Consider the following 17,482-nt stretch of genomic DNA (forward strand, 5'->3'; position numbering starts at 1 on the left):
CTTATTTAAATGTATACTTAAACATGTCTGTGATTCTGTTTTCATGGGTGTAAATACTTTTATTTTTAGGAACTGCATATATTCATGGGATGAAACATGCCACAGGAAATTACATAATTATTATGGATGCTGATCTTTCACACCACGTAAGTAGTTTATTTCTTTATTAGCTACTTATGGTAGTTTTTGCCTATTTTACTGACTTACTGTTTATTCTTTCTAAATTTCAGCCAAAATTTATTCCTGAATTCATTAGGTAGGTATTATTTCTAGTATTTGAAGGAATTATGATCCAAGCCATTTATTTTATATTGGTTTGGATTTATTTGCATTTTTCATTATTTATTAAAAATACACATGGTATTTTATATTTTCTATCAAAAATATAACCAGTAATATAGATTTGAGATTAATGTATTTAGAGATGTGACTAAATGATGTAGTTTAAGAGCCCTGAGGGACAGATCAACAGATAATTCCATTGTTACCTAAATTCTTCGAGACCACAGAAAAAGATGTAAGACTCGCTTGTGAAATGGAATTAAGCCCTGCATCATAAGAGTAAAACACCATGAACAAGTAGAATTTATTCCAGGAATGCCAGAATGGTTCATCCTCAGGAATCTGTCAACATAATTCATTTATCACATTAACCGAGAAAGCAGTTAATACTGTAGATGCTAAAATATATTTGATGAAATTCAGTAGCCATTTCTAATAAAAACTTTAAAGTAGAAATAGAAAACACTTAAACATGATACAGATGGCCCAGTCCTAACACAAAACATCTTACTAAATGGTGAAATGCTGAAGCATTTCCAGTAAGTTCATTGAGACAGGAATGCCAGCCATCATTCAACATGAGATTTTAAGTAATGCAGTAAAACAAGATCTAGTAAAATGTTGGTAAAGGATACCAAATTATAGTTATTTGCAGGTACGTAAAATGGGAGTAGTAATAGTAGTAGCATCAGAACCTGTCTAACTTCAGGGGGGATAATGAGAATCAAGATCAGCCCAAGGCTGGTCCCCGTGAGGTGGAGGTCAGACATACCTCCACTTTCCGCTCTTTTTACCAATTCTGACACCAGCTATCCCTCGCATGGCACTTTACTTCTCTTCTGGGTTCGATAATCTATTGCACTGGCCACACAGAACTCACAGACCATACTTACAGTTAAGTGGTTTATTAAGGAAGCAACAGGCTACAACTCAGGATCAGGATCAGGAAGCACGTAGGCAAAATCTCTCTTCTTCAGTGCAGGACAGCTCTCTCATCTTCTCTCAGCAGGACAGGCCTCCTCTTGGTGCTGCCGTATCTCACCATCTGACTTTGCCACAGGGCCCCTTCCAGGCCTGTCACTGCCAGCTCTGCCACTGGGCCCATTCTGGGCTTCTCACTGTCTTCAGCGTTACAGCCCTTAACCCATGTTACAGCTCTTTTAGGAGGTTCCTTGCCTTCTCTCTCTGCTTCTTCTCTTTCTTCCTGCTGCTTCTCTTTCTGCTTCTTTCTGTCTCAAAAATCTCTGTGGTGTTGGCTGCATATATACACAACCCCATGTCGATTTCAAGACATGACTTCCCCCACCAGTGGCGGCCTACGAACTGACCAGTCCCTTCTTGGTAAGCCACAGACACTTCATTTTGCATAGTATGTTATAGTCATCTCATTTGTATAGTCTATTGACCAATCCTTACAGGGTATATCCCAGTCAGAGGTCAGGCTGCAGCTCAGGGCCCACAAAATGTATCAAACCACAAGTTGTTTACAGCTTACCCAGGAAATGTCAGTCAACCTGGACAAAAGTAACAAACCCTCTGGAGTAGAAAACTAGGGCAGCGGTAACTCCTCAGGGCTTAGAGGAAAAATCTCTCAAACTATTTTTCCAGAGAACCAAGGCAAAAAGCCACATAAAGGAAGTCGTTTCCCCATAAGGTGATAAAACTAAATTCTTAGAAATCTCAAGAAACCACAAAACATCTCTCAGAATAAAAACTTGGAAGTTGTTCTGAATGTAAGCTAAATATACAAAACCAAAATCAGATCATGTCAGAACACTGCTGGAAATTTCTGTTATACATCGGGGGATAAAGTCCAGACTCCTTCCCTTGCCCTTCTGGGCCCTATGTGATCCGGCTCCTTTGTCCCTTTCTGAGCTCATCTTGTGCTCCCTCCCCCTTTGCGTACTATGCCACAGGCGTATTCTTTTTGTTTCTGTGTTAGTGCAGAGCTCTCTGTCCCCTTTGCCTGAAATGCTCTTTTCTTGCTTCTTAATGGCTAACTACTTCTTATCTTTGATCTCTGCGTAAAGTCACCTCACAGGCCTTCCCTGACCACCATATTTTTACCATAATCAGAGTTAAAGATCAACCAACTGAGACAAATACTTGCAGTCCACAATACAAAGGACTTATATCTCTAATACACAAAAGGCCCTTTAACTTGATAAGGAAATGGAACCAGTGGAATAGAAAATGGGTAAAATATTACAAACAGACTATATGTAGAAGTGCAAATGGCTTATGAACGTAAGAGAAGATGTTCAACCTGGGATGTAAGCAGAGAAATGCAAATTAAAGTAACTGCATGTTAACTATTTTATTACTCATTAGTTTGTCAAAAAACTTTGAGAGCAGTAACATCCAGTGCCAATGAAGACGGTCAGAAAATGGGCACACTCATTGCTGGAAGTGTGAGTTGCCATAACCTTTTTGGAAAGTAATTTCTGGTGCTATCTGTTAAAATTAAAAATACTCACAAGCTTTGTTTTAGCAATCCTATTACATTCCATCTTGTGGGGACTAAGCACTACGATATATAAGAATGCTGATTGTAGCACTATTCACATACTCCAGAAATAACCATCAAGGGTATGTGGGTTGAATATTTTCTGGACTGTTTTGCAGGCGTTAAAAAGAATAGGAAGGATCTCTACTGACTTGTATGCATGTCTGTGATGTGTATTGTGAACTGATGAAAAGTAAGTTGCAAAATGTGCTTTTTTGGATTCCAGTTTCAAAATGCAACCACTCTACGAGTCTGTATGTCTTTGAGTTACCTTTCCTAAGCAACGGGAAAGGTCTGGAGGAATATCAGGATGTTAACACGGGAGCAGGAACAGAGTGTGGCCCCAGGGGAGGGAGTTAATAATTTCATTAATACATTTTTGGATGGTTTCATGTGGTACAGTCAGCAGATACTATTATTTTGTAGTTTTAAAAATCAATAAAGAAAAAAAAATCAGACATTTAAAAACCCTGCTTTGAAAGAAGGTTTTTCAGTAGTATAGTCCATCTGTTGTCTTGGCTTTATGGTTTTTCTGTGCTGATTTTAAAAGCTCTCTGTGTTGCCAATGAACATAACCATTGAAAGCTCAATGGCTTTTTGTAATAGCTAATTTTTCCTACAGGAAGCAAAAGGAGGGTAATTTTGACATTGTCTCTGGAACTCGATACAGAGGAAATGGAGGTGTATATGGCTGGGATTTGAAAAGAAAAATAATCAGGTATATGTTTATGTGTGCTTTAATTTCTTTATCTTTTCGTGTGACTATTGCAAATAAATTCCTAACAAGTATTTGGGTTACATTGCCATGCTGTGTTGGGATTTGTGAGACTAGATGATAACTTCTGACAAAATATTCCCAGATAGTTTCTTCCCTACCATTTTTCCTATGGCTGGAGTATTTTATTAAGGGAACTATTTATATTTTTGGACTAAATAAGTATTTTTTCTGTATTTATATTTTTATCATTTTAAGTAAATAAGACACTTCAGGGTTTCAACTACTATTAAGCAGCATAAAGTAGTGAGGCTTTGGAGTCAAACAGACCTGGGTTCATACCCTGGTTATGTCGCTTATCTATGTCATGTTGCGTATTTTGCCTTTTTTAAGCATCATTTCAATTAGAAAATTTTTTTAAAATCCATAAGAGCCAAAATAAAACCTTGAGTATATCCTTGAGCATCAAAAGAAGATGGAAGGAATACACAGAGTCACTGTACCAGAAAGAATTTAGAGACCTGAATTTAGAGACTATCTCAAGAATAGATTTGACGCATCAAACACTGTTGACTAAAGGCCAGACAAGTTGCAAGTTGTGGAATGACATCAAGGACATCATACGTGAAGACAGCAAGAGGTCATTAGAAAGACAGGAAGGAAAGAAAAGACCAAAATGGGTGTCAGAAGAGACTCTGAAACTTCCTGTTGAACATAGAGTAGCTAAAACAAAAGTAAGAAGTAATGGAGTAAAAGAGCTGAACAAAAGATTTTAAAGGGCAACTTGAGAAGACAAAGTAAAGTATTATAATGAAACGCACAAAGACCCAAAGTTAGAAGACCAAAAGTAGAGAACATGCTGGGCATTTCTCAAGCTAAAACCACTGAAGAAAAAATTCAAGCCTCAAGTTGCAGTATTGAAGGATCCTATGGGGAGAATATTGAACAACGCAGGAAGCATCAAAAGGAATACACAGAGTCATTGTACCAAAAAGAATTGGTCGACATTCAACCATTTCAAGAGGTAGCATATGATCAAGAACTAATAGTACTGAAGGAAGAAGGCCAAGCTGCACTGAAGCATTGGTTAAAAACAAGGCTTCAGGAATTGATGGAATACTAATTGAGATGTTTCAACAAACAGATGCAGAGCTGGAGGTACTCATTCATCTCTGCCAAGAAATTTGGAGGACAGCTGCCTGGCTAACCTGTTGGAAGAGATCTATATTTGTGCTCATTCCAAAAGAGGTGATCCAACAGAATGCAGAAATTATCTAACGATATTACTATCACAGACAAGTAAAATTATGCTGAAAATCATTCAAAAGCAGTTGTAGCAGTACATCAACAGGCAACTGCCAGAAATTCAAGCCAGATTCAGAAGAGGATGTGGAACAAGGGATATCATTGCTGGTGTCAAATGGATCATGGCTGAAAGCAGAGAATACCAGAAAGTTGTTCACCTGTTGTCATGGATTGAATTGTTTCCCCCCAAAATATGTGTCAACTTGGCTGGGCCAGTATTCCCAGTATTGTGTGATTGTCCACCATTTTGTCGTCTGATGTGATTTTCCTTTGTGTTGTAAATCCTGCCTCTGTGATGTTACTGAAGCAGGATTGGAGACAGTTACGTTAATGAGGCAGGACTCAATCTACAAGGTTAGGTTGTGTCTTAAGTTGATCTCTTTTGAGATATAAAAGAATTGAGCAGAGAGACATGGGGGACCTCATACCACCAAGAAAATAGTGCCAGGAACAGAGTGTGTCCTTTGGACCCAGGGTCCCTGCGCTGAGAAGGTCCTAGTCCAGGGGAAGATTGATGACAAGGACCTTCCTATAGAACCGACAGGGAGAGAAAGCCTTCCCCTGGAGCTGGCACCCTGAATTTGGACCTCTAGCCTCCTAGACTGTGAGAGAATAAATTTATCTTTGTTAAAGCCATCTACTTGTGGTATTTCTGTTATAGCAGCAATAAATAACTAAGACACTTGTATGTTATTGACTGTGCAAAGGCATTTGGCTGTATGGATCATAAGAAATTATGGATAACATTACAAAGAATAGGAGTCCCAGAAACACTTAATCGTGCTTATGTGTAACCTGTACATAGTCTAAGAAGCAGTCGTTCAAACAGAACAAGGGGATACTGCGTGGCTTAAAGTCAGGAAACGTGTGTGTCAGGGTTGTATCCTCTCACCATACTTATTCAGTCTGTATGTTGAGCAAATAATCTGAGAAGCGCTGGACCATATGAAGAATAATGCACATCAGGATTGGAGGAAGACTCATTAACAGCTTATATGACTACATGACTATATGAAGAAGAACGCAACATCAGGATTGGAGGAAGACTTAACAACCTAAGATATGCAGATGACACAACCTTGCTTTCTGAAAGTGAAGAAGGGTTGAAGCACTTACTGATGAAGATCAAAGACTGTACAGCCTTCAGTACGGACTGTACCTCAACATAAAACAAAAAATCCTCACAACTGGACCAATAACATCATGATAAATGGAGAAAATATTTAAGTTGTCAGTGACTTCATTTTACTTGGATCCACAATCAGTGCCCATGGAAGCCAGTCAAGAAATCAAAGGACATATTGCGTTGGGCAAATCTGCTGCAAAAGACCTCTTTAAAGTGTTAAAAAGCAAAGATGTCACTTTGAAGACTAACGTGCGCCTGACCCAAGCCATGGTATTTTCAGTTGCCTCATATGCATGCAAAAGCTGGACAATGAATAAGGAAGACTGAAGAATAATTGATGCCTCTGAATTATGGTTTTGGCAGAGAATATTGAATATACCATGCACTGCCAAAAGAATAAACAAATCTGTCTTGGAAGAAGTACAGCCAGAATGCTCCTTCATCTCACGTACTTTGGGCATGTTATCAGGAGGGACCAGTCCCTGGAGAAGGACATCATGCTTGGTAAAGTAGAGGGTCAGCAAAAAAGAGGAAGCCCCTCAGCGAGATGGATTGACACAGTGGCTGCAGCAGTAGGCTCAAGCATAACAATGATTGTGAGAATAGCACAGTACCAGGCAGTGTTGTGTTGTTGTACATAGGGTCACTATGAGTTGGACCGACTCAACGGCACCTAACAACAACAAGCTTCACTTTTCTCACAATGTGGAAATAAAACGTATCTGTGCATAACAAGCCACACGAAAGCTTAGTGGCGTCAAACAACGTTGATTTATTATATCTCACAGTGCTGTGGGTTGGCCGGTCATTCCTCTGCTGGTTTCACCTGGGTTCATTCACGCAGCTTCCTTCAGTGGGAGAGTCAGCTGTGCTGGAAGCGCCAGAATGGCCTCACCTATAGTCCAGCAGTTGGTGCTGGCCGTTGGCCTGGGGCATCTCAGTTCTGCACGTGGCCTCTTGTCAACCTGAAAGCTAGACTGGCTTCTTTACAAGCCATTCTCAGGGCAGCATCCAAGAGTACAGAGGTGGAAAGCTGCCTCTAGAGGCCTAGGCTCTGGGGCTTGCATAGCGTCAATTTTTGGTCAGAGGAAGCCCATAATCAAGGGGTAGGGAAATAGAATCCACGTCTTGATAGGAAGACCTGCAGAACATTTTTGACATCATAGCTTATCAAACTTTCAGAGTTGTTGGGAAGATGAGATGAGTTTCTGTCTATAAAGGGTCTATATACCCATTGCTGTGAAGTTGATTCTGACTCATAGTGACCCTGTGGGACCGAGTGGAACTGCCCCATAGGTTTTCCAAGGCTATAAATCTTCACGGAAGCAGATCGCCAGGTCTTTCCTCTGCAGAGCCAGTGGATGGGTTTGAACCTCTAACCTTTTGGTTAACAGCCAAGTGCTTAACCACTGCACCATCAGGACTCCTAAAAAGTCTACATGTAGCTTTTTTCTTTTTATATAATAATAGATAACATTTATAGAAATCCTTACTAATGTTGATATTTTTTATCACCCACTTCAATCCTATTGAAAATTTCATTAAGTTAATCTCAGTTCTGTCCCTTGACTAACTGTAGAACTTTGGGCAAGTCATTTAAAACATTTAAGAGCTTCAACAGCTTTCTCAGTGAAATGAAGAGGTTGGATTAAGACAGTGGTTTTCAACCCCAGTTAAACATTGGAATCATGTAGGGATAAAAACATACACAACTGCTCCCTTTTCCTTGTTGCATTTTAATGAAGAGATCTTCATTTAAAAATCCATTAACTGTAAGCACACACATATATGCACACACACACACACTCTCACACTCGTTTGCTTAAACCCATTTGTGGGGGTGAACTGCACCCTGGAATTTTTTTTGTAGCTGTTAGAAGCAAACTGAGGGGGGAGAATGTGTTTTTTAGCCATTAGCCCTATGATATCTGCTTAAAGAAATAGTTACTGTCGAGGCAATTCCAACTCATGGTGACCCCATGTGTGTCGGAGTAGAACTGTGCTCTGTAGGGTTTTCACTGGCTTGATTTTTCAAAAGTAGATTACCAGGCCTTTCTTCTAAGGTGCCTTCGGGTGGACTCAAACCACCAACCTTCTAGTTAGCATCTGAACACTTAACTGTTTGTGTCACCCAGGGACTCCATGACATCTGCCTAACCTCATGCTTACTTATATAATCTTTCCATGGAGGGCCTTGGTGGTTTCCTTGGCTTTGGAGAGGAACTTTTCTCTCTGGGCTGCCCCTGAAAGCCCTGAGGACACTCAAACAGCTGCAGTACAAAAGTCACTTTCTCCAGGCACTTTGACATCTTTTGAAATGTTGGTATTCACTGTTAGTCACTAATAGCTTGTCATTGACTGATACTCAGTTGTGTTTGAAGCACATTCCCTAACGTCGTGGAATGAGCCTAAGGTCAATTTCCAGGGATTGCCAAACACCAAAACTCTTTCCCACTTAGGCACCTTCTTTGGAAGAAAGAAAACCATTTTTATGGAGACTGACTTGTTACCTTGGTGGAAACACAATCACATTGTGCTCATTGGCATCTGAAAAGGAAACTCAGTGCCAAATCCCTGCTGTCTTGCTGACAGATGTTCATATTTCTAAATAATAACTGTTGGTAGATACTATCAGAGCTTATTTAAAAATCTGTTTCAGTTCTTAGAGTTTGGAAGGATGGTTCATTGTGAGTCCCTTCAAAATTTCATTTTTCCAAAGAAGAAACATCCCTGAGTTCTGTAAAAAAAAAAAAAAAAAAAATGAGAAGTATCAGATCTCCTTTCATTGACTAAAAGATTCTCTTTTTTCGAGTGAATTAACATTTTTGTGGAGTTAGTAAGGCATTTTTAGCACTCTACTATTGGATGTGTTTCTCCAGAATAAACTGTATTTTATAAAGAAAATTTGATTGTTTTTCTCTGGCAGCCGTGGAGCCAATTTTATAACACAGATTCTGCTGAGACCAGGAGCATCTGATTTAACAGGAAGTTTCAGGTACAGTGAAAACTCTTAATTTTGTATTATTTACTCTTTATAACTTCTTGCCTAAACTTCTTGCTTTATAATGCCTGATTTCAAAGAAATGCTTTGTATTTTTAACCCCGTTTTTGTTATGAAAAGTTAAAAAAGCAGACTGAAGCTCCTGAGAAGCCGATAATGAATTCTAAGCTCCTTTTTAAAGGGAGAAATATTGTGCTATTTAAAGCACATCAGTGGCAGGGCTTAGGTTACTGTGCTTGTTACCACTGGTATCAATACTCAGCCCCTAGGAGGACCATCAAGGGCCCGAGGTCGCCACTCACTGCTCGTTCAGAACAGAACTGTTACTGATAATGTGCTCCAAAGAACCACACACAGTCCAGTGATCTTCTGCAGTTTATGAGTATAGCATTCTCTGCAGAAAAGTTTAAAAGCTTTAACATTTGTGTACAGCTTTTTTAATTATCTTGTTCTCCAGATGTCCAAAAAATTCCTTGTTTAATTGGACCAAACCTTCCTGCTGTTCTAGGTCCCTCATGTTTTTGCATGTTTGTTTTGGGGTTTTTTGGTTGGTTGTTTTATAATTTTAGACTTGTTACAGTAGCTGAACTGCTTTCTATGACCATGCCAAGTGACTAAAGACTGCCACATTTTTTATCTAAAAACATAAAATACCTGTTCATCTCTTCTGAGATCCAAACCCCATCCCTTAGTTAATGATTTATATTACCTGCTTTTTCTTTTCCATTAAATGAGGTTAATTCTTAGGTCCTTCGTTAAATACAGGAAAATCTAGGTCCTTAAGTGTCACAGTTGACAAAAATAAATAAATAAATTAGGAGCTAGCTGTTGAAAGTAACTAGTACCTCTAGTGCAACTGCAGGTGTGTTGAATAGCAGTTCAAATAGTGAGATGGTGTTTCAAAAGCAAAGACAGAAGCCATCACAAATTAGAGGTCAAATGAAAATGAAGCCTCTAGAATTAAAATCAATTAGAAAGCAGAATTTGGTATACAAAAGACAGATAAACCAAAACCCAAACCGGTTGCCATTGAGGTCATTCCAACTTTTGGCGATCCCATGTGTGTCAAAGTAGAACTGTGCACCATAGGGTTTTCAATGGCTGATTTTCAGAAGTAGATCACCAGGCTTTTCTCCCGAGGCACCTCTGGGTGGACTCGAACATCTAACCTTTCAGTTAGCAGCTGAGCGCATTAACTGTTTACACCACCAGGGACTCCAAAAGATAGATAACTCATTGCCATCGAGTTGATTTCAACTCATAGCAACCCCGTAGAACAGAGTGAAATGCCCCACAGGGTTTCCAAGGCTGTAATCTTTATGGAAGCAGACTGCCACATCTTTCTCCTGCAGAGTGGCTAGTGGGTTCAAACTGCCAACCTTTCTGTTAGCAGCTGAGTGCTTAACCACTACGGAACCAGGGCTCCTTCAAAAGATGGATAAAAACCAAAAAAAAACAAACCCATCGTCATCAAGTTGATTTCGACTCATAGTGACCCTGTAAGACAGAGTAGAACTACCCCATAGGGTTTGCATGGAGCACCTGGTGGATTCGAACTGCTGACCTTTTGGTTAGCAGCTGTAGCTCTTAACCACACCACCACCAGGGTTTCCAAAAAGATAGGGGCCCTATAAAAACATCACTTCAGTTCTACACTTCAAGGCAAAAGAGTAATGCATTATCTAATTAAGGTTTCTGACTGCACGTGGCAACAATGCAAAGAGTAGTGGTGCTCCCAAAATCTCTGTAAAGAGGGACTGGCCAGTGTGGATTTCACAGGCCCTGGTGTGATTGTTTTACAGTGAAGAGCTAGGGAACTTCCATGGGCTGTGGAGATGGGGGCTTTGCTTTTCAGCCTAGTTCCCCTAGTCACTTCATCAAAGGGCCGCTCACCTCCAGAAAGCTCTGCACACAGGAAATATTTTTGATCGTCTTCTGTGTGCCAGAAGAGTAAAAATTCCCTGTCCTCATGGACTTTACACATTTTAATGGGGTTAGACCCACACTTGGGTAAAATATATGCAGTGTCATATGTGGATTATGCTGTGGGAAAAAACAGCAAGGAGAGTAGCAGAACCATCTGGGGATGGGGGAAGGGGAGGGAGAAAAATGACCTGGAGTTCTGGATTCCATGTAGTGAGAGCCATGGTGAGGTATGCTCTCTGCAAATGACAGAGAAAAGTGAGCTGGATAAAAACATGCTTAAAAAAAAAATACTTGAAAACTCTTATCTCCTCAAAAGAGTAGTGATTTATTAAAAACATGCATTTATTATTATTTATTAAATATATGCATCAAAGTACAAATTGTCATTAGAAGGCGTGTGTCTTTTATAAAACAAGAAAAGGAATCTGAAAAACACTGCAATCTGCCCTAAAGCCATTTAATAGCAAAGACCACCTAGATCCTAATTATCCTATTTATTGGGTTATATGGCTTCGTGTATGTGATTTTACTTCATTAGCCATCATCTTAAAGGTATGTGGTGGGAGAAGGGGTAATGAGGAGAAACAAATGTCTTAGAAAGTGATTCTTAAGGAGAATAAAATAACAAAGGAAAGAATTCCTAGTCAAATCCCAAATTTAAAGATTGTGTTATAAAATACTGTTCTGTCGCCAGATAGTCCTCCCCACCCCATGATTCCATCCTTCTTCCCCCACTTAACACCATCTGATGTATTACATATCTTTATTTAGTTTCTAGTTCACTGCATGAAAACCTGCTAACCTGTTGCCATCGAGTCGATTCCGACTCATAGCAACCCTATAGCACAGAGTAGAACTGCCCCCATAGGGTTTCCAAGGAGCAGCTGGTGGATTTGAATTGTCAATCTTTTGGTTAGCAGCCAAGCTCTTAACCACTACACCACCAGGGCCACAAAGCATGAAAAGGTGCCTGAAATACAGTAGGTTGGTCGATAAACATGTTTTTGAATATATATTACCACCATCAGATTCTCCTCCTTCAGACTTCTTCCAAACTTACTCTTTTGAATGCTTCTGGAACCTGTGCACACACCAAGTTCTCAGTTTTTCTCAGGACCATGCTGTCTGGTGTCACTTACCCACTTAAGAGCCTTAGAGGAAGCATGAGGGAAAAAAACGAGGGTTCCAGTTAAAATCCTTCAGCATTGTAGATGCAGGTGACCTTAACAGTCATGCCAAACTCTTCTCCTGGCCTTCTCAAAAAATGTAGAGGAGGTAGAAATTGCTGCCTCTACCCACTGGGACTCTAATCTTTTTCTGACCTTCTTCTCCCTCTTCCATTCAAAGAATGACTGGAGAAGTGATTGGGTTGCCCATAGGCCTTAGACTTCCCAGGTCCTCTGTCTTAGGTTGTAAATTTGGGGACCTCTGTGTTTGGTTTGCAGTCCATCTCAAGTTAGGCCATACATTCACCCTTTATGAAAGTTTAACAGGTTGTAGCTGAAACTGGTTGTGGGGCCTAGTTCCTGTCTTAACCTAACTGACAACCAAGCTCATCCTAGAGGGACTCAAGAAGATCTTTCTCAATTACTGGGTTCTTTCTTTCCATCTAGTTTATATGGTCATTTTACCAATTTCTGTCAACTCTATTGTTCCAATATTTTGGAACAGGTTCTCCTCTTTCACTTTAAAAGTAAATTTTAAGAAAATTTAAAACCTAAAAATAATGGGAGGTTCTGCTTCAAATGATTCACTTTACCATATTTTAATAATTTCTGATAGTATGATAATTCTCTAAAAGAATTCATTTTCAAAATGATTTAGCAAATTATGACAAATATAATCATCAATTATGAAAACTTTCTATATACAAATTGGTAGTGAAAGTTTTAGGCTCTACAAATACCAACAAACATTTTCAATGGTCAAGATACGTAGGCAAGTGCATTTATCCAGGTGTTCATATATAATTTTAATTCCTTACAGATTATACCGCAAAGAAGTTCTACAGAAATTAATAGAGAAATGTGTTTCTAAGGGCTATGTTTTCCAAATGGAGATGATTGTCCGGGCAAGACAGTTGAATTATACTATTGGTGAGGTATGGGATGAAAATTCTTCATAAATTCTTCATAAGGAAACAGTAAGATTTAGACTTTTTATAATAAATTATTTTAATTTTCATACAACTAAATTAACGTGGAAGGCTTCTAGTTGTTTAGACTGTCCGTGTACTCAAGAATAAAAATTCAAATCCCTTTTAAATGTGCCTGACCAGCCAAGGTTTAACACATTAACAGAAGGGAGCACTCACATTAAATAATTAAATGTTGCTGGTACCTTCTCCATCCTGGCCCTTTCTTCTGACCATCACTATTGGTGGAATGAGTCTCTTATTGTTTTTCCTCTTGCCGTAGCCAACAGCCACCCTACTTTAAAGTGAATGGTGCATCCTATGTGCCCATTTCTGTGAGTAGATGAAAATTACTAGGGATTACCGAGCAAGACAGAGAAATATCTGAATATTTAGGGTGAGCCAGTGAGCTCTTTGGGAAGGTGGCCCTCATTTAACACTGATATTCTTAATCAGAGGAAGAAAATGGCCAACCTGAAATGTCACTTCTCTTGTGGTAGTTATAATAAGCCTTTTCACATAATGCTAAAACATAGTGATAGCTAAATTTGACACATAACGAAAAAAATTCAGTGAAAGGCCATTTTACTTGTGGAGTATAGTTTTTCCTTGAATTGCAGCAAGACTGACTTTAATGTATTTTTTTTTTTTAACAAGGTTCCAATATCATTTGTGGATCGTGTTTATGGTGAATCCAAGTTGGGAGGAAATGAAATCATCTCTTTCTTGAAAGGATTATTGACTCTCTTTGCTACTACATAAAAGAAAATTATTCATGTATATTTATCATGTTCATTTCCATTAAAGCATAAAAGAAGCCTGGTTGATGATTTTTATAAAATGTACTCTTAGAGCCTAAATCATAAGGTAAGGTAAATTTCATGTAAATTTTTTTTTTCTGAAGAAACTCCTCCATTTAATATTTCAAATTAAATTAGGAAAAATGAGTTTTCTCAATTTTCATTTACATTTTACCATATTATGAGTTATAAATAAATGTACATGATTTTATTTTGCATAAAATATTGCTACTTTCATTAGAATATGTGAATGCAGAATTTGTTATATGGGGAAGAGTTTAAAATATTTTTTATAAAAACTAAATTCATAGCTCTTTGTACTTAACATATGTCAGAAGAGGAATGTTAATTATTCTCATGAGATGTAAATGGCTGTTCCTGTATGAACGGGGGAAAAAAAATACACACCTTTGCCCTTTCCTCAAAAATGTATCCCAAATTTCTTAAACCAGCTAAAACAATACATTTAGGACAAAATTTTAAGGTTTTGGTTCTTTGCAGCTATTGAATTGATGAAATATTTCATCTACTAAAGCAAATCTACTTAAAGTATGTATTATGAATTGGAAACGGCATGGTGGCAGTTGACTGCATAGCTGGTTTGGTTTTTTTTGTTTTTTTCCTCTTCTAAGCAATAACCTCTATCAGTAACGAAAAATATTGAAAACACTGAGGCACAAATTAAGCTGCTATAGTAATTTTTAAATATAAAGATTTTTTTCCTCAAAATATTTGTTTTCATATTATTTCAAAACCCTCACCAAAGCACACATTTTTACTAATATGATAAAAATCCCTTCCCTGTAGCTCTTCTCTCCATTCAGAAAGTCATTCTGACAGTTAAAATACAGGTTGTTTAATAAAACCCAGTGCAAATATTCTGTTTACTTACCTTCTCTAAAGGTAGGGCTATTTGAAAAAGGTCAGTTAATTTCTAATGGTACCATAGATTTTGGATCATGCTGTATCTTTTAAAGTTTAGATAAGACATATTTTGAGCAAATAAGATCAAGTTGATTTGACTTTGCAAGTGAAAGGAAGAAGCGTGTGTAAGTTATTTAATAATCCTATCTAGTGAACAATGTGCCTGATTACTATGTTTTCCAGGTTTAATTTGGCTGCCAAAGCAATTTAAAGTCTGACTGGTCATCTGCATTTCTGTCAAACAGATCCTACCAGAAATGAATGCCAGAGTATAAATTCTTTGGTGGTGTTTTGAACATTAAAATCCCCTCCCCTCCCCATAGTTGATTGCATAGTACACATTCCAGTAAGGGCCACTATTTCCCTTTTGCCTAGAGCTATTCAACTGACCCACCAGGGACCCACCTTTATTTCAGAAATGGTTTCTCTCATGAGGATCTCATTAATAACTAGAAAATTCATCAGTGTTTGATGTAAACTATAGTTTTAAGATAACATAATAGAAATGTAAATATTCTCAATGTTTTTGAGTGTTATTCTGTTCCAAATATACTCTTTCTAACCTAAATCCAAAGTTTTCAGTATCAAGTGTGTGGAGCAGAGACTAACTACCTCAGAGAACCCACAATAAAGTGTTGCCTTTCAGACCTCACTAGAGTAGGCAATTTTTGTCTTTTTAATCTTTTCAGTTCTTATTCCCACAATTATTACTACATTACCACTATTGGAATTTATTGTAAAGAAAGTTTTTGAGCAGTCATTTAGAAAAGAATCTAGACTATATAGATGTAATTTTGTAGTAAATCTGATGACTTAAATACTGTAAATCTCTTTAAACATTTACATCTGAATCCAGCATCCCTTTTTGCTTTACAAGGAGGTCAAGGATGAAATCAAATGTTTTCCCTTTGTATTTTTATGACCATAGAATGAAATCTAAGCATATCTAAGAAAAACTAAAGATAAAATTTGCGATTTTATATTAGCTTTTGCCTGTCTTCTGCTATGTGTAATGGAATCCTCTGAATCAAATGCTTTGCCCCACCCTTAAAAAAAAAAATTTTTTTTTTCAGCCATTGTTTTCTCTTGAGGTACTGATTTGGTTTTTATAGATAGGTTTTTATCACAATTTCAGAAATTAACGGAATACTATGTTAAATAAAAGTTTGTTAAACTAGCTAACCATAGTCTTAGACCTTTAGCTGTATATAACCACAATTTATACTATTTTCAGTTTAGTCAGATTCTTCTGAGATGTTAAGTATGGCTTGAAAAATAGCAAAATACAAGTGTAAACAGCACATGTTTAGAAAACAGGCTAAGTGAATCCTTCCCTGTTGGTAATTTTTTACTTTTCAATATGCGTAACCAAAGATACTCTCAGATGTACTCTACTATAAAAGGTGGGTTCAAAAATGTTGATGTGTATTGGTTGGGGTTGGCCTAAATTTACATAGGCAAAAACTCTGCGCTGTTTCAAGCTATCCAGATGGAGAGCGCGAAACGTCATTGTGCCCAGGAGCACAAAGTGTAGTTTTCAAGGATCTTGTGGAGGCCCACTGGCAACGGCTTCACTAGTCCAGTGGCCTCAAAACACTAGGGATTCTATTTGTTTTCTTCAGGCCAAAAAGAGGAGTTCATCCCCGACTTGGAAGGAATGGCAAGTCCCAGGACAACAGCCAACTTATGTAAAAATAAGCCCCATTCACCAAATACCCAGCAGGAAGTGGTCGGGTCATCCATGGGGTTGTGGCTCATCTCAAGTCGCGTGAACCAGGCCCTCACACCTCATTTAAGGCAGGAGGCGTCAGGCACCACGAGCCAGGTGCCCTGCCTCTTCCCGCCCCTGTCCATCCTGTAGGCGTGGGGCCTCGGAGCACGTGGAGCCGCCCCAGGCCTGCCCCGCACACCCCCTCCCGCCAGATGTAGTCCAGGCCCAGCTGGGTCCGCGCAGGGATTTCCAGCACGGCCACCTGACTGAGTGCTGGGCGTGCTGCGGCCGATGCTTCTGCCTCCGCCACCAGCCCTGCGACCAGAGGAAGGCGCCCGCCTTGCACACGGGCCCTGGAAGCGCACTGCGGCCATTATCCGCGGCGCCTCCTAGTGGGTCAATGGCAAATCCTCGTGGTTCTCGCGAGAGCTCCCTCTCAGTGGGATTATATAATTCCCCTCAGGCAGAGTGGGGAAGTGGTGGTGGCACCCTCCCTCAGAAAAAGTTAGGAGCAAGAATAGTGGGGAGTAAGAAAGGGATCCCTGGGGTTTTGGGGTAAAGGGGGTACTGTTCCCCCACTGCCCCCCCCCCGGCTGGACAATGAGTCCTCTTATGCTAATGAGGCACTTACGTCATTTCCGCTCTTTCTCGGCCGCCATTTTGGCTAGGGCAGGTTCGGGGACTCGCTCTCAGGCGCTTGTATTGTCTGCTGAGGGGAGACGCGGGATCAGCCCCCTCCCCCGCCCGTTGCCGCCGCCGCCTCCGCCGGCCCGGTCTCCCCTCCGCCGCCCGCCGGGATCCATGAGCTGAACTCCCGCCCCCGTCGCCGCCATCTTGTGCCCCCTCCCCCTCCCGCAGGCAGCGCTAAGGGGGATTTTGGCGTCTCCTCAGGCACAGCTCCCTCTCTCGGTCCCCGCTGCTGAGGAGCGAGAGGAGCGCGGCCGCCGCCAGCCTGCCTGCGCCGGTGAAGCCGCCTCTCCCCACACCCTCCGTCTCCTCCCTCCGCCCCTCCTTTGTCTGCACCGCTCGACGACGCTGCCGCCGCCGCCGCC

At 39.8% G+C, this 17,482-nt stretch overlaps 1 protein-coding gene across 2 annotated transcripts in view; it reads left to right on the top strand.

Annotated features, from left to right (window-relative positions):
* DPM1 (dolichyl-phosphate mannosyltransferase subunit 1, catalytic) overlaps positions 1-14,032 on the top strand; it is a 30,232-nt gene extending 16,200 nt beyond the window's left edge. The window contains exons 4-9 of one of the 2 annotated variants that reach the window (XM_004370242.3): positions 70-146; positions 231-256; positions 3,411-3,506; positions 8,861-8,929; positions 12,848-12,962; positions 13,653-14,032. In XM_004370242.3, coding sequence (XP_004370299.1) covers positions 70-146; positions 231-256; positions 3,411-3,506; positions 8,861-8,929; positions 12,848-12,962; positions 13,653-13,757 — 488 coding nt within the window. In that variant the 3' untranslated portion in view covers positions 13,758-14,032. Of the gene's footprint in view, positions 1-69; positions 147-230; positions 257-3,410; positions 3,507-8,860; positions 8,930-12,847; positions 13,005-13,652 lie in introns of both variants that reach the window. The other variant, XM_023742938.1, reaches the window with a different exon arrangement.
* Positions 14,033-17,482: the final 3,450 nt, after the last annotated feature.

This window comes from Trichechus manatus, unplaced genomic scaffold (genome assembly GCF_000243295.1).
Source record: "Trichechus manatus latirostris isolate Lorelei unplaced genomic scaffold, TriManLat1.0 scaffold00008, whole genome shotgun sequence".
In the NCBI taxonomy this organism is placed as follows: Eukaryota; Metazoa; Chordata; class Mammalia; order Sirenia; family Trichechidae; genus Trichechus; species Trichechus manatus.